The sequence below is a fragment of the Paramisgurnus dabryanus genome, chromosome 15 (genome assembly GCF_030506205.2).
Source record: "Paramisgurnus dabryanus chromosome 15, PD_genome_1.1, whole genome shotgun sequence".
Classification (NCBI taxonomy): Eukaryota; Metazoa; Chordata; class Actinopteri; order Cypriniformes; family Cobitidae; genus Paramisgurnus; species Paramisgurnus dabryanus.
Window position 1 is genome coordinate 3,000,601 of NC_133351.1, and position 18,888 is coordinate 3,019,488.

Below are 18,888 nucleotides of genomic sequence, written 5' to 3' on the forward strand. Positions count from 1 at the left end.
TTCACAATTTAAAAGTAGATGCAATTAGATTAATGATTTATAATGTTATAATGATTACACTAGTTTGACACATTTTGTCACAGTTAATGAAATCAGGCAAGCAGGTGATATAAATATAAAGCTGTACATATAGCTATATTTTATTAATGTTTCCACTGCATTTAATCTATTATTTTACTTATAGATAAATTAAAGCCATTCTTATACCTACCCTACCCAACATATGCCTTTATTCTAAATAAACACTTGTTAGGAACTTTATTTCCACTTCTCAAACATTTTCTTCATGTAAAATAATGTATTTTCAATGTGATATATGTGATAAGCTGTATTGTCATTAATTCCTGACCCTATCATTGCTGCTGCAGCAACCTCAAATATCACAACAAAGCACAATGCTTTAAAAAATATATTGTTGCATCATGTAAGCAATTTGACATGCATGACAAATTCGTCAAAGGTTATCCTGTTTGCCTATAACAGCACCAGACAAAAGCACAAGCCCTAAAATACTGTAAGTGTGATTTGCGACGAGACCAAAGATAAATCACACTGCTTTGTTTATAACACAGCAAATTAGATATTATAATACAACGCAACATTATAAAATACAACGTTTTACCTTATGATGACCTTGCGGAGTGAAAGCTCCTCTTGAACTTAAAAGTCTGTAGATTTTTGCGTGTGAAGTTTTTCTCAAACGCGAGCTGAATGAGCTGATGAATGACGATGAGAAAACCGCTAAAATTTGATTTTAAAACAGCACTGCACGCGATGCTCAGCTGTTACAATACTGTATATTTACTGTATAACCATCTTATGTCATTTATATCTACTATATAGTATGCCACAACTAAACTGCATATTCTAATTTTAATAAACAGAACTACGTTTAAAACAAACACATTAAATGCTGCTGGAGACTTGCCATTGGCTGTTGTATTTGCATGAATAAATAATGAGGTGAGTCTAAGAAAGGATAAGGGGCTATTTTGGGCATGTTTTACTATAAAAAAAGTTTTAATTTAATATGTGTTGGGTTATTACGTTTATGTAATACTAAATTGCATTGTTTTTGATATATATTTTAAAGATGCGTTTTTTTTTAGTTACCGTCATAGAGAACAGTAGTACTTTTCCTGTGACTTAAATACTGCTGAAAAGACCTCCAAGGTTTGAATAAGCTAATGAGACGTTACTGGGCGGGAGCTGTAAACGCTAGCGCTTGCCTAAAGAAGACGTTTTTTTGTGTAAAGAGACTCCGTTTTTTTAAGGTTGGCTGGACATTTTTGGGGGGGCACAAGGAAAATCTGGGGGGGCAATGCCCCCCCCAGCCCCCCTGTAGACCCGGCCCTGATGTCATCCGAAATGCCTTTACTGCTCCCGGATTAAGTCTAGCTGAGCATGATTATCCAGTGACAGCACTGCAGAAGGCATATCGCCATCTAAAAGGTCTACCACTACTACCTGTAGATAGGGTACAACCCTTACTCCTCATAGGGTCTGATATGCCAGATCTCTTGACATACCTTGTGATAAGCAAACCCGCGTTGTCCTCCCGTGTATAGGCGCATTTACTAATGCGCTCTTTAAATAACATAAAACATATTGTGCCATTGACTTTAGACTTTAGAGCAGGTTTTTGTTGGTCAATGGCGTAGTCTATTTTAGTTGCCTCAAAATAGCAACGCGCCAACAATGCGCCTGAACACACCTCGTTTTCAGACCAGAACGCCCATGGGCGCAAAAGGGGGCGCAAATGCATTTGCTATTTAAACAACGCGGCGCTAAACGTGAAAATTATAATTGCGCAGGGAGGAAACTACGAAAGACACTTGCGTCGCGCATTGCGCTGCATTGCGCCGGGTGTAAGATAGAGCCCTTAACCACTGATGTCCATCTGTTTTTACATATTACTTATTTTATTTAAAATAAAGCAGATCTGGAGGAAATATTTTGGTTCAATTTTTTATTTGCCAGAATTTTTACTGACATCACAAACATGTTCAAATTACCAAAAAATAAAATAGAATTATTGTATATTTGTTGTTTTTTGGCCTGTAACCTTAATAAATAGGATTATGATAACAAAAATACTATTTTAACTATTTTTCAAGTAAACAGCGATAAACCTTTGTGACAATGGGACTCTGAAGACAATTTTATTTATTTCCCCACCAATGTCAAAATCAAAATTACGCCCTTGACTGGATGTATAGACACCATTTCATTTTTAAAGAAATGGGGACTTCACTTTTATTAGCCCTAGTAGTGTTGTTGCGGTGAATTTTGTGAAATTCAATATTGTTTTTTGCAATGCAGCTGTTTTTGTTTTTATTTAATTAAAATTAAGTAAATATGTTTTAAATTCATAAAGAGTGATTTTGTTACACTCAGTTAACACTAAAAGCAAAGTAAATCAGTGTTAGAATTGTGAAGTATTAACTGTCCGTACATTGCACTTTAAAAATGAATTTGAATATATTTGAAATTGAATAAGATTTGTCAAAAGTAATCTAAATGTAATCCAAAATTTGTCAGATTACGTTACCAATGATGTGTTATCTAAGAGATTATATTACTGACCACAAATTTTGTCATGAAATTTGTAATCAGTAACGGATTACAATTCATAAGTAACCTACCCAGCTCTGCACACACCTGACCTGCATATCTTAAAAAAGTGGTAACTGTGGTATAAGCAGAATAATTGACTCCGATCCTTTGAGTTATTTGAAAATAGCCGCGGCGTATCTGCTTTAGATTGTGCGCATCACCACCTTGGGTTTGCATTATTTTCAAATAATTCAAAGCCCGTCGTCAATTATTCCTAACATAATGAAGGTTATATTTTCACAGAATGTTCTTTACATTATGTTGAATGATTTTATGTAGAAAAAAAGTGACTTTAGCTGATGGGTTTTCACAGACAGGGACACATTTACACACTACAAGACATTTAGTCAATATAAGCAATAGTAATATTTATAAGTTTACCTCCTTGGATTCTCATAAACACTTTGGTCAGTGTATCACCTGTTATAATGTTGTAGCTGATCATTGCTGTATGTGGAAAACAATGAAGAAATTAAGTTTGTTTTCTTTAAAATCTCTTCTTTTTGAAAGGAAATTGATAGCTTACCAATGAATGGATACATAAACTGCAAACCAGAGAGAATGAAATATCCCGTCAGGCCAAATGTGCTTTTCACAAGAGTTTGATAACTCTGAGTCCCAGACAGATTTCCTCCTCTAACCAGCAGGATGATGGAGTAATCTACAATACAATACAATACAAAAGAAACTTACGTCAATGTCAAAGCATACATCTTACACAATTTTATCACACGTTTGAGGGTCTGACTGCCAAATGAAGCATGCATACTGCATACCTGTGATGAAGGCAACCAGAATAAGCAACAGAAGGCCCAATGGGAGCCCTGCCTGACTCATAGAGTATGGCAAACCTACAGTCAAACAAAAAAAAGGTCAAAGATACGATGATGGGCTATAAACATCTTCTTTTTCACACAGACACTTAACAGATCTCACACATAAAGAGTTCATGCCTTTTCTCTAAACTTTTCTGTGCCTAAAGATATATCATAGGACTAGAAAACTATGTGTGCATGTTGTTTTTGTCCAGCCTCATGCATCATGTGAATGAATTGGCTGCTGTGCAGTCATATGATGCTGTACAGCGTGTACAATCTAAAGCGGTTCTCACGTTTGTTTTGACCTACTTGAATAGGCTACACGCGAACTTTAGTTTTAAATAGTTTTAAAAGCAGTAGAAAAACATGTAGAAACCAATACATAAAAGTACATCCTAACCCAAATCTAACCCCAAAACAAGCGAGATTGATTTAAAAATAGCGAAAAAATTTAGAAAACAATACAAAAAATGACACGAAAAGAAAGTCGTGCCAAGGACACGAAAAACTATTTATAGAAATTTGTGTGAGTGACACGAAAAAGACACTCATGCTTAAGGCACGAAAAAAAGATGAAGTGCCATGGACACGAATTAATTAATCACATTGTTTTTGACTATAACAAGACTTGCCTTGAGATCATGTTGCATAAATATCTATAAATGCTAAGATTTTTATTTATTTATTCATCTATCACCATTATTTTCCTAGCAGGGATATTACCGACCTTCAACGTTAAAATCTGGTTGATGTCAGTTGTTTGTTCAACATTGATTCAATTAAATTAAAAATGTTATTCAGCATTAATTCAGCCTTGTCCTTGACTTTGATTTAACGGTGAATTAACGTTGAAATGCCAGCTGGAAACCAAGAAAACTTTACCGATAATTCCGGACCCGATAATGGAGTTTATGAAATTAAAAGAGGCTGAGGACATCGAGCTTGTTCCTCTTTTATCCGTGTCCTTTTGCAACAAAACATCTCGGTCATGATCCGTCTGAAATTACAAAAATTACATCAGGCCCAGTTTCAGGGTCTCGACTGTATATGAAATGAATTATCACGATGTACAGTATAAACTCACCTGTTGGACGCGTTTCTCTCCTTCATAGTTTTCCATTAAATCGATCTTTATGGATGATGTTCATATCACGGACTAAGCGGCGGTAAAATTCGCTTCACTTCATTCATTCATTCCGCCCACCGAATAAAAAAATACCCCCGCCTTGTTCCTCTCAAACATTGAATATCTTTGAAAGTGATTTCTTTCTTCGTTGATATACCAAAACATATTAATCCGCCTTAGACCTTGAACTAATAGACCTACTTGCTCAACAGTCTTATCCAATAATCCCACAACATGGGAGAAAGGACCTGAGGTTTAGAAAAACATACGATTTCATTTGTGATATTTTACGAATGGTCTGTGGCTAACTTTTATTGTCTAATATGAACATCTATGTTTCTATGGTTCTGATGATCTTTGTTTATCTTCTTCCAAAAGTTTCTACCTCAACATCTTTACCTGCTTTGTAATCCACATTTTTGCAAAGCTGTGAACAAATCTAGTGGGAAAAAATATATATAAATAAATTGTATTTATAGAAATCAAATACATCTATGAAACAGCAATGATATAATACACTAAATGCTTGCTGACTTACATTTTTATATTTTTTAACCCCTTAAAGTTCCATTGTAGGAGGAACACAGAATTTTTTGACAGAAAACTTCATGTCATAACAACTCAAAAATGTAAAGCTAAACACGTCACATATCTTTGGAAAGCTGAGACTCTTGTGATTCGAATGATTCAAGATTCAAAGCGTTTATTTTCATACCCAGTGAGAAAAGCAGGTTTCCCTGAACAATGAAATTCTTACTTTACTGTCCACAATGAATGCATGAATTAACATAATAAAAACCATGCTGCAGCATTATTAAAATAGACCATGAAAAAGAAATATATATTTATAAATGCAGACTATGTTTATTTTATATGCAAGTATAGAGTGGGAATGTAGAATATGAAAAAATATAAATAAGACTATGTATGTATATGATGTCTATGCAAATGTACATTATTAACAGTATTAACAGTTTAGTATTAACTTATGTGCGAAAGAAAAATAGTAGTGCAGTAAGGATTAAAGAATCTGAAAATACAAATTAGATTATACAATTATGTATATGATATCTGTATAAGCAAATGTTAACTTATGTGCAAAAAACATGTACAGTAATGTGCAAATACAACAAAACAATGACAGCAAAAACATTAACAGATGTGCAAAAATTGAGATGGGGCTACATGAATAATATTGTAAACCATGATGTAAACCCTTTTAAGATATACAATCAACACAGTAGGTACAATTATTATCCTTAGGCTTTTTTTAGCCATTTGCACAAATGCAAAGGGGTTAATAAACTGGGTGCACAAGTCATTTCAACTTAACATTTTATAACTTAGTGATATTTTGTTTGTAGTTTGCTGTAATTTATAAAATAAAGTTTATATTACTCATATAATTTATTTATTAAGTAATTAAGTTAAATTGATCAGTTAATGTAAACAAACATATGTTGTCATGATTTATTTCATCATTTTTTACAGTAGCCCTTGTGATATAACACTACTGACAAAAAGAGATGATGCAGTATCTTGAAAGGCATCTTAAGGTGCTGTTGAGCAACTGTCGGTATCTGAGTAAAAAAAAAGATTTTAACAATCTGGCTGTTAGAAACACTGTCAATGCATTTACACTTTTAAGGCCTCCTCTATTCAACTGATGCATGGTGAAACATTTATTAGAAACATTTCTGAAGTTGAAGAGCAGTTTATAATTGTTATGCTGCTGTTTGTCCACTAGGTGGAGCCAAAAGCATTCGTGCTCAGAGTTTGCAGCATCTATAAAACTTTGCGATGGTGTGACGCGCACGTTTGCAGTTCAATGGACAAATCTTACGAACTGCACTCATTATCTTATAATAAAATACATTTTACTTTATTTCATGTCCTGAGTCATTCTATGAAATCAAAAAAAGTTTCATGTAGTTATTTAAAGTAAGACACCATATAAAATGGTGTGTTCAGATTTAATATTCAAGGTTTATTGCATGGTAAATTGGATCTTTACATTGTCAAAGCATAGAAACATTAAAAAAATTTTTTTTTACAAACAAATACATAATCCAACAAACGTATAGACAAACAAATACATAAAGAAATGTATAGATTAGGCTATATCTATACAGAGTGTTAAAAAGAAGGTCATGTGTTTAACTGTAAATAAATTGCACTGTGATCTCTACAAACATATTAATAAATATTATATGTAAGTGCTAGTAAAGGTAAATATGTACATTAACACACAGTAAATGTTGGTGCTATTAACGTTAAAATCAATTTACACATACGTGACGGACTTAAACGGCGCATTTTTAATGACTTGCCATCTATTAGTGTCAAATCTGGCGTCCAGTGTCAAACTCTGACAAGTTACGATTCGTACTATGGCGAAGTTCGTCTTAAATACTTTATTATTCATAAGAAAATCGTTCTTCATTGGACTGGTGGTGTGCTACGTCACCAATATCTTATTAATATTCACAAACCCTTGCGAACAGAAGGATGACAAAGCAACGTAGAGCACGAGCTACTTAATATTAATGAGAAAAGTCTCAACCATAATATGATTAGAAATTTCGCTCACGGTCTGAGGAATAACCGGAAGCGCTCATCGCTCTGTTCCCAGGCGCATCTCACTTTTGATTTGTCTTGTGTGAAATTTATCCCATCTGAAAATCCCTTGGATATATAATTTACCTCAGAAAAGTTGACGCACAGTTTGGAGAAAACATTTTGGATGCTGAGGATTATTTTCCCTACCGGCGCATGTTGGCAGAAATTCCCTCATTTTGCTGTACGATGGTGAGTAGACTGGGAACTATTCATCCATGAAGTAAAGCAATCAAAGCATCTGTGAATACAGTTAAACAATAATGTAAAACAAACCTTATGTTGTTATAAATTCATAATAATTATTTCGTGGGTGATGGTTAAGCAGAGATAACTTTAACGCACAATTAGACAAGTGCATTATTATTATTATTGCACAGTTATTATTTCATACTTGAATTTTTACCGGAGACAGCGTGGTCTTTATGCCAATAAGAAAGTACATTCACACGATCTGTGTTTAGATATTTAGATATGCTCCTTGACAAAATGCAAACTATATCAACATGTTCTCGTGAGAATACCTTTTATAATCATTGATTTATATAAGTGGCCGTAGATTGACATTGGCTTACCTTTATGTTTCTGTGTTATATATGTTATTAGGATATCTGTACATGATGGATTTGTTTGCTTATCCGACATCCATTTATGTCAGTGCTAAACTGCGCCACAGGTCTGTGCACTAAAATGAACGCAAATTATGTTTAAGGAGTTTGGTGCAAATGTTTCAGCCCTGATGCATAATGCCCCAATCTTTATTGGCTTATGTTCCTCGTGTGGGATTCATGGAGATTGCATTTATCCTAACCCTGGTTGACGCCCTGAACATTCACATTTCCAGCGATTGATTCCTGAATCTGTGGTGCAACCGAATTGCATAGAGAGCTTGCTAAGTATATTTCTAAATCGAGTTTGACTAGTAGTGCACAGTTTTGTTGCAAATGTATGTTTTTATGCAACAAATGTGTCGTTTGTAAGACAAATAACGTATGAAGTAACGTATAGATCTTAAAGAAACAGTATTGCACCAACAAAGGTGTGTTTAATCTAAATTTCTCCTTTCTGCTCCTGAATCCACGTCTATTTTCTGTTCCTCCCACCTTCCACGGAGCACAACAGTCTGGGAGGCGCCCACTTAAATTAAATCAGATATTTCCTCAGGCAGTCAGTCATAATATCAAGGCTGTCTTCACCAGTTGCATAAGACGAGAAATGATGCTCACTTCATGATACACTGTATTGTATTACACTGTCTAAAACGGGATCGTTTGATAGTTTATCTGTTGTCTCCCCAGTGTTGCGGCTGTCTATGTGTGGTTTTAAAGAGCAGTACGTAAAAATGACCCTACTTTACTGATAATTTTTAAATAGCTATGCTGTATTACACTCAAGAGCTGGGTAGATTACTTATGAATTGTAATCCGTTACTGATTACGGATTACATTACAAAATTTGTAGTCAGTAATATAATATCTTCAATTAGACATTGTTGGTAACGTAATCTGGATTACATTAAGATTACTTTTGACATTTTATTTGATTTCAAATATATAAAGAGGGGAAAAATATGTTCAATTCAACCAACAAGAGCATTAAAAGCTCATTTTTAAAGTGCAATGTATGGACAGTTAATACTTCACAATACTAACCCTGATTTACTTTGCTATTAGTGTCAACAGATAGTAACACACTTAATAATTGAATATTGAATTTCACAAAATTTAGTGCAACAACACTGCTAGGTCTAACATTTCACCTCATAAATAAAACGGAAGTGTTTCTTTAAACTGGGAGTTTCTTTTAAAATGAAATGGTGTCTATACATCCAGTCAGAGCCGATCCTGGCCTTTTGGGGGCCCTAAGCAACTTTGTTAGGGGGCCCTGTCATCGCATTCATAAAAAAACATTCACTGTCTCTGCTTAAATGTAGCTATAAGCTAAGCTATGAAAGCTATATAACATTGACACATGTTTTCTGAAAAGCCCTTAATCTGTTACATTAGTACTTAGGGGCTGTCCACACAGAGACGCGAATCACTGTATACGTATACATTTTTTATCGTATTGGCGTTTCGTCCACACGGATCCGACATTTTGGGAGACTGGAACTGCTATTTTTTGAAACCGGGTCCTAAAGTGGATAAATCTGAAATCGACACCCTTGCGGTTTCGTGTGTACAGCCAATCCGTATATTTTGTGAAGTGAAAACGTCATCACATCACGTGTCGGCAGCATCACTCGTAACAGCAACAACAATAATGGCGGACTACATGATTGTGTTCGTGCTACAGAAGCTACTAAGCCTACTAGCTTTATTACAGCAAAATCTATTGCTTCTATGCAATTGTGGTGAGCAAGCGATAATGGACACACCATACGCCACATGCTCTTAGATCCACCGCGGAAGACAACCAGGAGAAAGACAAAAAGAGGCTTTTGCTCTTGAAGTTGTTGCGTTTGCCATCACTTCTTCTTCTTGGTTCGTATACAGCGCGCAAGGTTTTGCGCATGCTCAAAGTCTTCTTCTCCGTGTATAGTGTATATCTGTGGCAGAAGTACAGCGCCCCATACTGGTCTGGCATATATACTACACCGCTTTCAGTCGGTTTCAGTGGTTTCGTTTGTGCGCAGATATTTCTTGAAACAACGAGAAAAAAAAATTTCAGATAGGGAATGCACCGGCTTCGTGTGGACAAAGCCTTAGAAAACAAGGTCTACTGCCAAATATATAATTTTTTTAAGAGATGTAGATTATCAGGGAAACAAATTTAAAATTATGAATAAAATAAAACCAAAATAGCTGTCAGATAAACTATAACAAACAGCTCAACAGATTAAAACTAAGGCATGATTCCACAGATAAACACACCAACATACAGTACATAAATCTTTCTTTAAATAGGCAAACATTAGACCTAATGTGCATTGTTTTAAAATGGAGTCACAGAACATCTTGCATAAATAAATGTGTTTATTTTTTTAACACCTATGAAAGATTTTGATTATTAATGCATTTCTAACAAAACACACTGGACTAAAACTGAATCTAGGGACTTGTCTTTCCTGCTCCGGGCGGATAGCTTTAATATCCGAATGAAGACGCATGTTGATAAGCCCGTCAAATGCATGCGGAGCTGCATAGATGGACTAACAACATCCTGCAGCACAATCATGGGCATAATGATGTCACTCGCCAGCTGGTCTGGTCTGCATGAAGTTAAGAACAAGGGGGCCCCCTAGTGGTGCGTGGCCCTACGCAGCTCGTGTAGCCTGCGTATAGGGCGGATCGGCTCTGCAACCAGTGATCAAACGCTGAGTGCTGCTCCATTTTGCATCTTGTCTTGTCATTGCTTCTCTGTGTTTCCACCCCCCTCCACCGGAAAAACTTGAACAATCATGAACGTATATAAGCGGTAGGTAAATTTATTATGAAAAATGTAAAAAAATTATGTAATCATGTTATCCATAAAAAAGTAACAGTAGTCTGATTACGAGTATTTTAAAATGTAGTTTAATCTAATTACAAGCAGGGGCGTAGGCAGAAATTGTATTTTGGGCGGGCCGGGGCAAAAGTGAGTGGGCCAAAAGTTTATCCTAGAATAAAATGACTTAAATAATAATTAAACCTTAGAGTAGAAAAAAGAATAGACAATCTGCAAAAACAGTGACATCTTTCCTTTGCAATTTTCGGCGAAGGGAATAATAAAACACTGTCTAAACATGTTCAACCAACACATAGCTCAATAAAGGCTGGACAAACCAGGCCAGGCAGTCTTATTTAGGCTAGTCAGTAGTGCAAAAACAGTTCACCTGAAATAAAGTAGGCTAAAAGTAACAGGAAATTGAAATAATGAAAACTCTCAGCAGAGCACGGTTTGAAATAAATAACAACACACTGCCTAATTTATATTAAATCAACCATATATAGTGCAATTAGCCTGGTGGAAATTAAGCTTTTGTGCCAAAAAATAGCAACTCGTTTAAATTTAACAATGTAACTTAACCTATAAGGCATACATCTATACACAACACACCGCTTAGTTAAATCACTTCCCGAAAATTAAGGAAATGAGTTAAACAACAGGCTTACCTTTGTTGTTTTCATTCTACAAAACAAAACGCAAACGCCTGGGTTTAATGTTGAAAACAGAAATTATCTCATTATAGTCCAAAGAGTCACAGAGTTATTTTTCAAAAAACAAAAGGCACAGGTTTTTGAGGCGAGTAGTACTCGTGAATTCAAATTGGGTTGTACGTGGTTCATCAATTGCCGTTAGATCGGCGGGTCAACCTGTGTCAGTCTGACCGGAGAGCGCACTGGAACTGCCGCCAGGGAGCAAGCGGCAACCGGCGCCACCAGCGCGCCTGACTAGCCGCCTTGTGGGTTGATGAGTCTGAAGAACTGAGCTGGTAGGACTCGGCAGATGGAGGTAGTGGCGTATCGTCTTCCTCAACTCTTGCTTTTTTAAATAACACATTAAAGAAACTTTAGCCATTATTGTGGCAATTTTAATATTAGCTAAAAAAGCAGTTAGCAACGTTAGCTGGCTGCCTGCCAGAGCCCGTCGCTCCCCACAGAGTCTAACGTTACCTGTCAGAACCCCTAGCAACCAATTACGTTCCGGAGGCATCCTACAACTTGCTTTAACAACTCCATTTTATTTAGAAAGCAAATTATACACACACCGGTCAACAATAAATCAGGATTATATTATTATATTTTCTTAAATACATTTGAATAATAAAAATAAACAAAAAATGTATTTTGATTAAACTTGCCTGGGCGGGCCAGGGAGTTATGTGGGCGGGCCAGTGCCGCCCTGGCCCATTACTGGCTACGCCCCTGATTACAAGTACTTGATTTTTGGAATCTGATTACGAAATCCAGATTACATGTAATCCCTTACTAACCAGCTCTGATTACACTTAACACTTGACTTACCTTTGTAAACAGTGAGTGAGTGGAAACGCTTTAATCAGAAAGTCTGAATGCATGTCAATCATTTTTTCCCGGTCGAGTGTGCTGGCATCTGATTGGCTGTCTGTGGAGACTGGGGATTTGGGTCGTGTTTCAGTAGGGGAAGTTGCATATCGAAGTTGAATTAAATAATGAAACAGAATTTTAAAGGTCAGTTGTGTATGCGTCTTAATTTGCAGCCATTCCAAAGTACATGCACATTTTTCGTTGATATATTTAGTCGGTGACTGACAGAGATGGAAACTTGAGTCGCAAAACCAAAACAAATGAGGCACGACTCAATGCGTAATCTTAAACATTTTACTTGCCTTGAACACAATATTACGTTTAAAATGCATCTTTAAACATTTGGTAACACTTTACTTGAATGGGTGTTCATAAGACTGACATGACACCTTTATAATCATGACATGACACATGTCATGAACATGAAGGAGATTTTATACACATTGGTACAAATATAATTTGTCATTAAAATGTCATAAAGTGTTAATACTCTGTGAAATAGTTTTATAACACATCATGAATATTCTTCAGTTCGTAATGTTTTTTAAGATTTATTTTAAGTAAAATCAATCATTTTAAGAGGCCCTTCCACATAAAACCGTTTTTACTTGTATTTTTTGATATGTGTTAGGTCCATATGTGTTTGTGTTGTGTCGTGAATGTGAAAATTAACTTCCACCTCCTCTGTCAGCTCTAGCCACTGAAAAGAAATAAGCGGAGAAATCAGGTCAGTTTGAAAAGCTTATCAGTGTGACGTGGAACTGATCAAGGTCATTACTATTCATGAGCTCTTCAACTTGAGACCGCGCCCACATATTACGTGTAGATCCATGAGTTTTCATAACAAGTTACAGCAAGGATGGCTAAACGTCAACCGTACCGTATTCGGGCCAATGTTTTCGTCGAGAGACATCATTCCTATTAAACGAGGGAATCATAACAGTTGCTACATGTTTGGATGTTCAGAAGAATGCTGGTTTTGGAGAAAGACTGCGATTAAAAAGCAATGATCCTCTATCAATATTGGATCCGGACAGAATGGCGCAGCTTATGTGAGTAAAACACTTTAGTCATTTGTGTCACAGTGGCAGCCGGTGACTTCTCTTCCGATGGACGCGAATTCATGCTGCACACACGTTGAAAGGGTTTATGATAAAAGACACGCGTGTGTGTGTGAGTAAAACACTTTAGTACTATGTGTCACGATAGAGACAGAGCGCCGCGCGTCATAACCTGAGAACCACGCCCACCGGGGGGGAAAACAATCCAACCGTCTCCATTGACTTTGTATTGCGAGAGGCTGCCTCCTTGTCATTTCTGGCTTATAACAAAAAACAGAATAATGCCTAAAAACTGCTGTGTGACAATATGTACAGCTAGCAAGCCAAAGAACCCAGAAATAAGTTTTTATAAGCTGTCGAGCCGTAAAACCCTGTCTTTAAGGAGAATAAAGTGGATCGCCGACTACGTTTCCCCCTATTGGACGCAGTTCTACTAATAGTATTACTATGAAAAGTTGCCTGTTTCCATTTTTGTGTCTTTAAACGCTCGTTTTTGGGGTCGACAGCTTATAAAAACTTATTTACAGATTAAAATTAAAAACAGAATAATACATAAAAGCTGCTGTGTGACAAGGTGTACAGCTAAAAAGCCAAAAAACCCAGAAATAAGTTTTTTTAAGCTGTCGACCTCATAAAACGAGCGTTTAAAGAAACAAAAGTGGAAACAGGCAACTTTTCATAGTACTTCTATTAGTAGAACTGCGTCCACTAGGGGGAAACGTAGTCGGCGATCCACTTTATTCTCCTTAAAAGCTGGGTTTTACGGCTCGACAGCTTATAAAAACTTATTTCTGGGTTCTTTGGCTTGTTAGCTGTACATATTGTCACACAGCAGCTTTTAGGCATTATTCTGTTTTTTGTTATAAGCCAGAAATGACAAGGAGGCAGCCTCTCGCAATACAAAGTCAATGGAGACGGTTGGATTGTTTTCCCCCCCGGTGGGCGTGGTTTTCAAATTTGCATATCGGCGCTCTGTCTCTATCAGTTGCGGCCGGGATTTCTCTTCAGAGGGACGCGATTCACGCGAATTCATGATGCACACGCATCAAATGTGATAAAAGATACATGTGTGTGTGTGTTTGTGCATTCGTAACACGCACATCGAAGGGTTAATGTAAAAGACGTGTGTGTGTGTGTGTGTGTTTGTGCGTGCGTGCGTGCGCTGCTACACGCGCATCGAAAGGGTTTACGATAAAAGACACGTGTGTGTGTGTGCGTGGGTTTACGATAAAAGACAGGCGTGTGTGTGTCAAAAGGGTTTATGATAAAATATGCGTGTGTAAGAAAGACACTGTGTCTTAAGACACTCACTTAACATTAAACTGATTACACATGAGATTAAATTGAAAGTTAGTTTGAACGAAAAACTGTTATCCAATCATAGCAGTGGGCGTTTACTTCCAAGTCGTCAATGCAGCCCGCCCATTAAAATGGATAATTTCTCTAACCAGCTTCAAAATCAGGGTACAAAATGGCCTATTACTTATTGCTTTTGATGTTTTTGGATGTAAAAACCATGCAAACGTCATGAGTAGACCTCAGACAACAGTATAAAACAATAAAAACGACAGAGGAAGGGCACCTTTAATAATAATAATAATATTTTATTGCAAATCACCTAAAATTAAATGAAAACAGTACAACACTGGGTTAAGCCATGCAGCATTGGGTCAAGTTGCTGGAAAAAAACATTAAATTGATTAAATGTTTTGTTAGTTTTTTCTTTTATAACCCTCTGTTAGTTGTCAGTTTTTTATGCATTGTGCACATACACAAAAAGTATAATTTTTTTATACATGTCTTTTGCATTTTTTAAGGAATTGTAAATTATTTGACATAGTATTAACACTTAATGACAGGTTAATGTAATGTTAACCCATAATGCTAGATCATTTCAAAGATGGATAATTATTCTGCTATGTCATGTTTATGACAGATTTATGTCAAGTTTTCATAACAAAAGACATTTCAAACAATGTCATCTTTGCATTAAAAATGACATAATTGAACTAATGACACTTAATGACAGTTGTCATGAATGTCAGGTGTCATGTCAGTCTTATTAACACCCCTTCAAGTAAAGTGTTACCAAACATTTTTAAGATTTTTGGGGGGATTAAGCAAGGCAGTGTCTTACCATGAACTAATTAATTTGCTCCTGCAAGTCATTTCTGTGCATTGATTCAGCAGAGAATCAAACTAATCATTTAGAGAGATGTGCAAATCTATTCTATTCTATTCTATTCTATTCTATTCTATTCTATTCTATTCTATTCTATTCTATCATATTGACACTGTATCCCTGTTCAAAATAAATGCAATACAGGAGGCATGCATGAATAGTGTGTATGATCCATTACTGAGTAAGTTATGGTTGGTGATTTCGAGGTATTCTGCTAAGTGCTCTTGGAGGGTTTTAGTTTCCACCTAGTCTATAGCAACGCTTGGAAAATGTAATGTTTTTTGCCTGTGCCTTTCATGAATGGCTCTTGATTGAAAGTGTTTGTGGGGTTCAACATGTTAAAGGAATTTTCCACTTTCTTAAAAAAAATCAAATAATTTACTCAACCCCATGTCATCAAAAATGTTGATGTTTTCTTTATTTAGTAAAGAAGAAATTAAGTTTTTTGAAGAAAGCATTCCAGGATTTTTCTCAATTTAATTGGACCTCAACCGTTGCAGTTTCAATTCAGCTTCAAAGAGCTCTAAACAATTCCAAACGAGGAATAAGGGTCTTATCTAGCAAAACAATTGTCATTTTCGACAAGAAAAAATTCACTTTTAAACCACAACTTCTCGTCTTGGACCAGCCGTGTGACGGGCATTACGTATGCAAAACTACTGCCCCAGTGTTTACAATTGTGGAGAAAGACGACCGTTCCGACGTTGTTGTATGTGGAATGATACATGTGTGTCTTTGTGTCAGTTTATTGTTTAAAATAGTCCACAAATGGGAAACACACAAATGCGGACAATTTTAAAGAGCACCTATTGTCCGATTCACATTTTAACATTTCCTTTGGTGTGTAAGTGTGTATTACCTCTTATTACACGGCTCTCTGGAATGCTTGATTCTGATTGGTCAGTTGAGACATTTGCAGGTTCGTTCTTTTCAAATAATAACCGCTCCAAAGTAATAAGCCGGTACTACTTGTACGACTAAAATCGCTCCGCGCCAATAAAGATCAATAAAGATTACTGTTTGGCGCCATCTTGTGACAAACACTGGACAACCACGACAAGACACAGAGAGCTTACTGAGACTGAACTTGACAAAATAAAGCATGACAGCTACGAAGCCAACACACAAAAAAATACAGAATGGGCATTAAAACTTCTCAAAGACTGGTTAAAGAGAACAAAATGGAGACAGACAAGTATGAAGCAGAGGATCTTAATAAGGTATTACGATCATTTTTTGCATCTGTGCAAAGTTTCGCGGAAGGATAAAAATGTTAATTTTAAACAAATACGCCAATAAAATGTTTCAAATTCATATTCATGTCCGTTTTTTTTCTTATGTGACAAGTAGCCGTGTAATAAGCGCTTCGCTTCGGGTCCTGATCACACTGTCGGGGCTTATTTCCCGATAACTACCGGCTGCCTCTACATTATCCCTTACTTAACGATATTCAAAAGGTACAAACTCCAAAAACGATGACGCAAGTTATCGTCTCCAATGTAAATCTTTTCTTGGACTACAACAAACACACGGATTGTAGGCAACAGTTTACTTCCTGGGATTGGTGATGTAGTAAAGACCGACATTATCATAATTCCTCACACTTCAGATTTACAGCCTGTAAGTTAACTCCTGTTAGCATTGCATTGTGACCGAATCTTTCAAACATGGTAAGGAGCGTCACATTTCCTGCTGACGTCAGAGGTATTCAGGCCAATCACAATGTACAGATTAGCTGGCCAATCAAGGACACAGAGTTTTTTAAATCCATGCGTTTCAGGAAAAGAGTGAAATCTGGAGCTACAAAAATGTATGGTATGTGGAAAATAATATGTTTTTTAAGCATAAACCACACAAACACATTGTATTATACCAAATACACAAAAAAACGTTTTTTTTTAGCAATGAAATAGGTGCTCTTTAAACAATAAACTGACAGATATGGTCAGACGCATGACCTGTCGACGTGCTTACACATTACGTAACATTGCGCTGGCGCGTCACACGGCTGATGCAAAACGATAAGTTGTGGTTTAAAAGTGCATATTTTTTATTTATCGTTTTGCTAGACAGGACCCTTATGCCTCATTTGGCCCTTTTAGGCTCTATAGTGGCTCTGTGGTGCTTTTAAACATTATTTTCAAGCTACTAACAATGCATTAAACCTATTACTTTTTCGTATGTGTGTTACCTGTGATATTTTAATAACTGCAGGTTATTAACAAATTGACATAGTAATGTAGTAGTATTGTCTATTGTCATTATGGGGAGTTGTCATTATGGACACGGATTAGACTTTTTAAAGCTGTCCAAACTGAAAACCACTTGCACTGACATAAAATACATCAGTACTCTTGTAAGTAATGTTTTTAGTACGTTTGTTAAAACTAGTTACACTGAAAAAAATGAAAAAAATTTTTAAGGTAAGTGGTTGCAATCAATTTATTTAAGCTACATTTAAACAAAAAAAATTAGAAAGGCAAAACAAAACAAAAAACCTTTGTTTAAATGTAGCTTAAATAAATTGATTGCAACCACTTACTTTTAAAAAAATGAGTACATTGAATGAAACATTTTTTTAGTGTATATTTCCTAATTAAACTAAGCCCTAGTCCTGGTTTAAGATAATCCCTGCCCAAAATCTCTGTACAGTGAGTGAGTCAGATTAGTGTTGGTAGTGTAGTAAACTTTAAAGTAATCATACAATATAAAACGATTATTATTAACCTTTATTTCCCTTTAAGGGTATCTCAAAAATAACACACTGTAAAAAATATTTTGCTGCCTTTATTTATTTTGACCAGAGATAAGTTGTTATAACTTATAAAATATAGTTGAAATAAGTCAACTTCATTTTACAAGTTGTACTCATCTCTTGTTTAGATAAATAATAGTAAGTTAAAATGAATTGTAAATCCAAGTTGATTAAACAAAAATGATTTTTTACAGTGCAGTATTTATTCATTAAGCAACATTTTTGTGTCTGTCTAAAGCAAGAAATTGGATTTATACAAACTTAAGTTAAACTGTTTACATCAACTACTACTATGATTCAATGTGAGGCCATAAAAAATGTTTTTGTTTAGTGATCAATGTATTAAAGTGCAAAACAGCTGCCGTATGGTGTCGTATTCCCAGTGTCTGTTGTCAGGTATATTTGCCTCTGTTCAAAACCATCAGAGAGTCACTTTGTCATAAAGACAGATTTAAAGGCTTTGAGCAAGAGTCAGGTTTCTGTTGTCAATAGTAATTGTGTAATGAACATCACGTGTTATTTGTAGTAACCTCAGCTCATGTTGACTCGAGGCTTTATTTGAAGTTTATTTTGGCTCGTGTTGGATATCCGGGCCCGTCAGACGGCCACTCAATCTCTAATTAAAATGACCTGCTGAATCACCTGGGAGTACAGAGGTGTTCAACCATCTCTCTGAGGACGAAGCCTGATGCTAATCATCTGGATTTATTACATCCTTAGTGTATT

The 18,888-nt window shown here is 35.9% G+C and overlaps 2 protein-coding genes across 2 annotated transcripts in view; one reads left to right on the forward strand and one right to left on the reverse strand.

Moving 5' to 3' along the window:
• The window catches only part of slc38a11 (solute carrier family 38 member 11), an 11,012-nt gene extending 6,588 nt beyond the window's left edge, over positions 1–4,424 (reverse strand). Inside the window, exons 1-4 of the mRNA XM_065251410.2 lie at positions 4,317–4,424; positions 3,393–3,467; positions 3,143–3,277; positions 2,998–3,063 (exon numbers count right to left, since the gene is read on the reverse strand). Coding sequence (XP_065107482.2) covers positions 2,998–3,063; positions 3,143–3,277; positions 3,393–3,467; positions 4,317–4,371 — 331 coding nt within the window. The 5' untranslated portion in view covers positions 4,372–4,424. The remainder of the gene's footprint in view (positions 1–2,997; positions 3,064–3,142; positions 3,278–3,392; positions 3,468–4,316) is intronic.
• Positions 4,425–7,230: 2,806 nt separating this feature from the next.
• scn1laa (sodium channel, voltage-gated, type I-like, alpha) overlaps positions 7,231–18,888 on the forward strand; it is a 56,251-nt gene continuing 44,593 nt past the window's right edge. The window contains exon 1 of the mRNA XM_065252333.2: positions 7,231–7,368. The gene's annotated coding sequence lies outside the window, so the exon portion shown is untranslated. The remainder of the gene's footprint in view (positions 7,369–18,888) is intronic.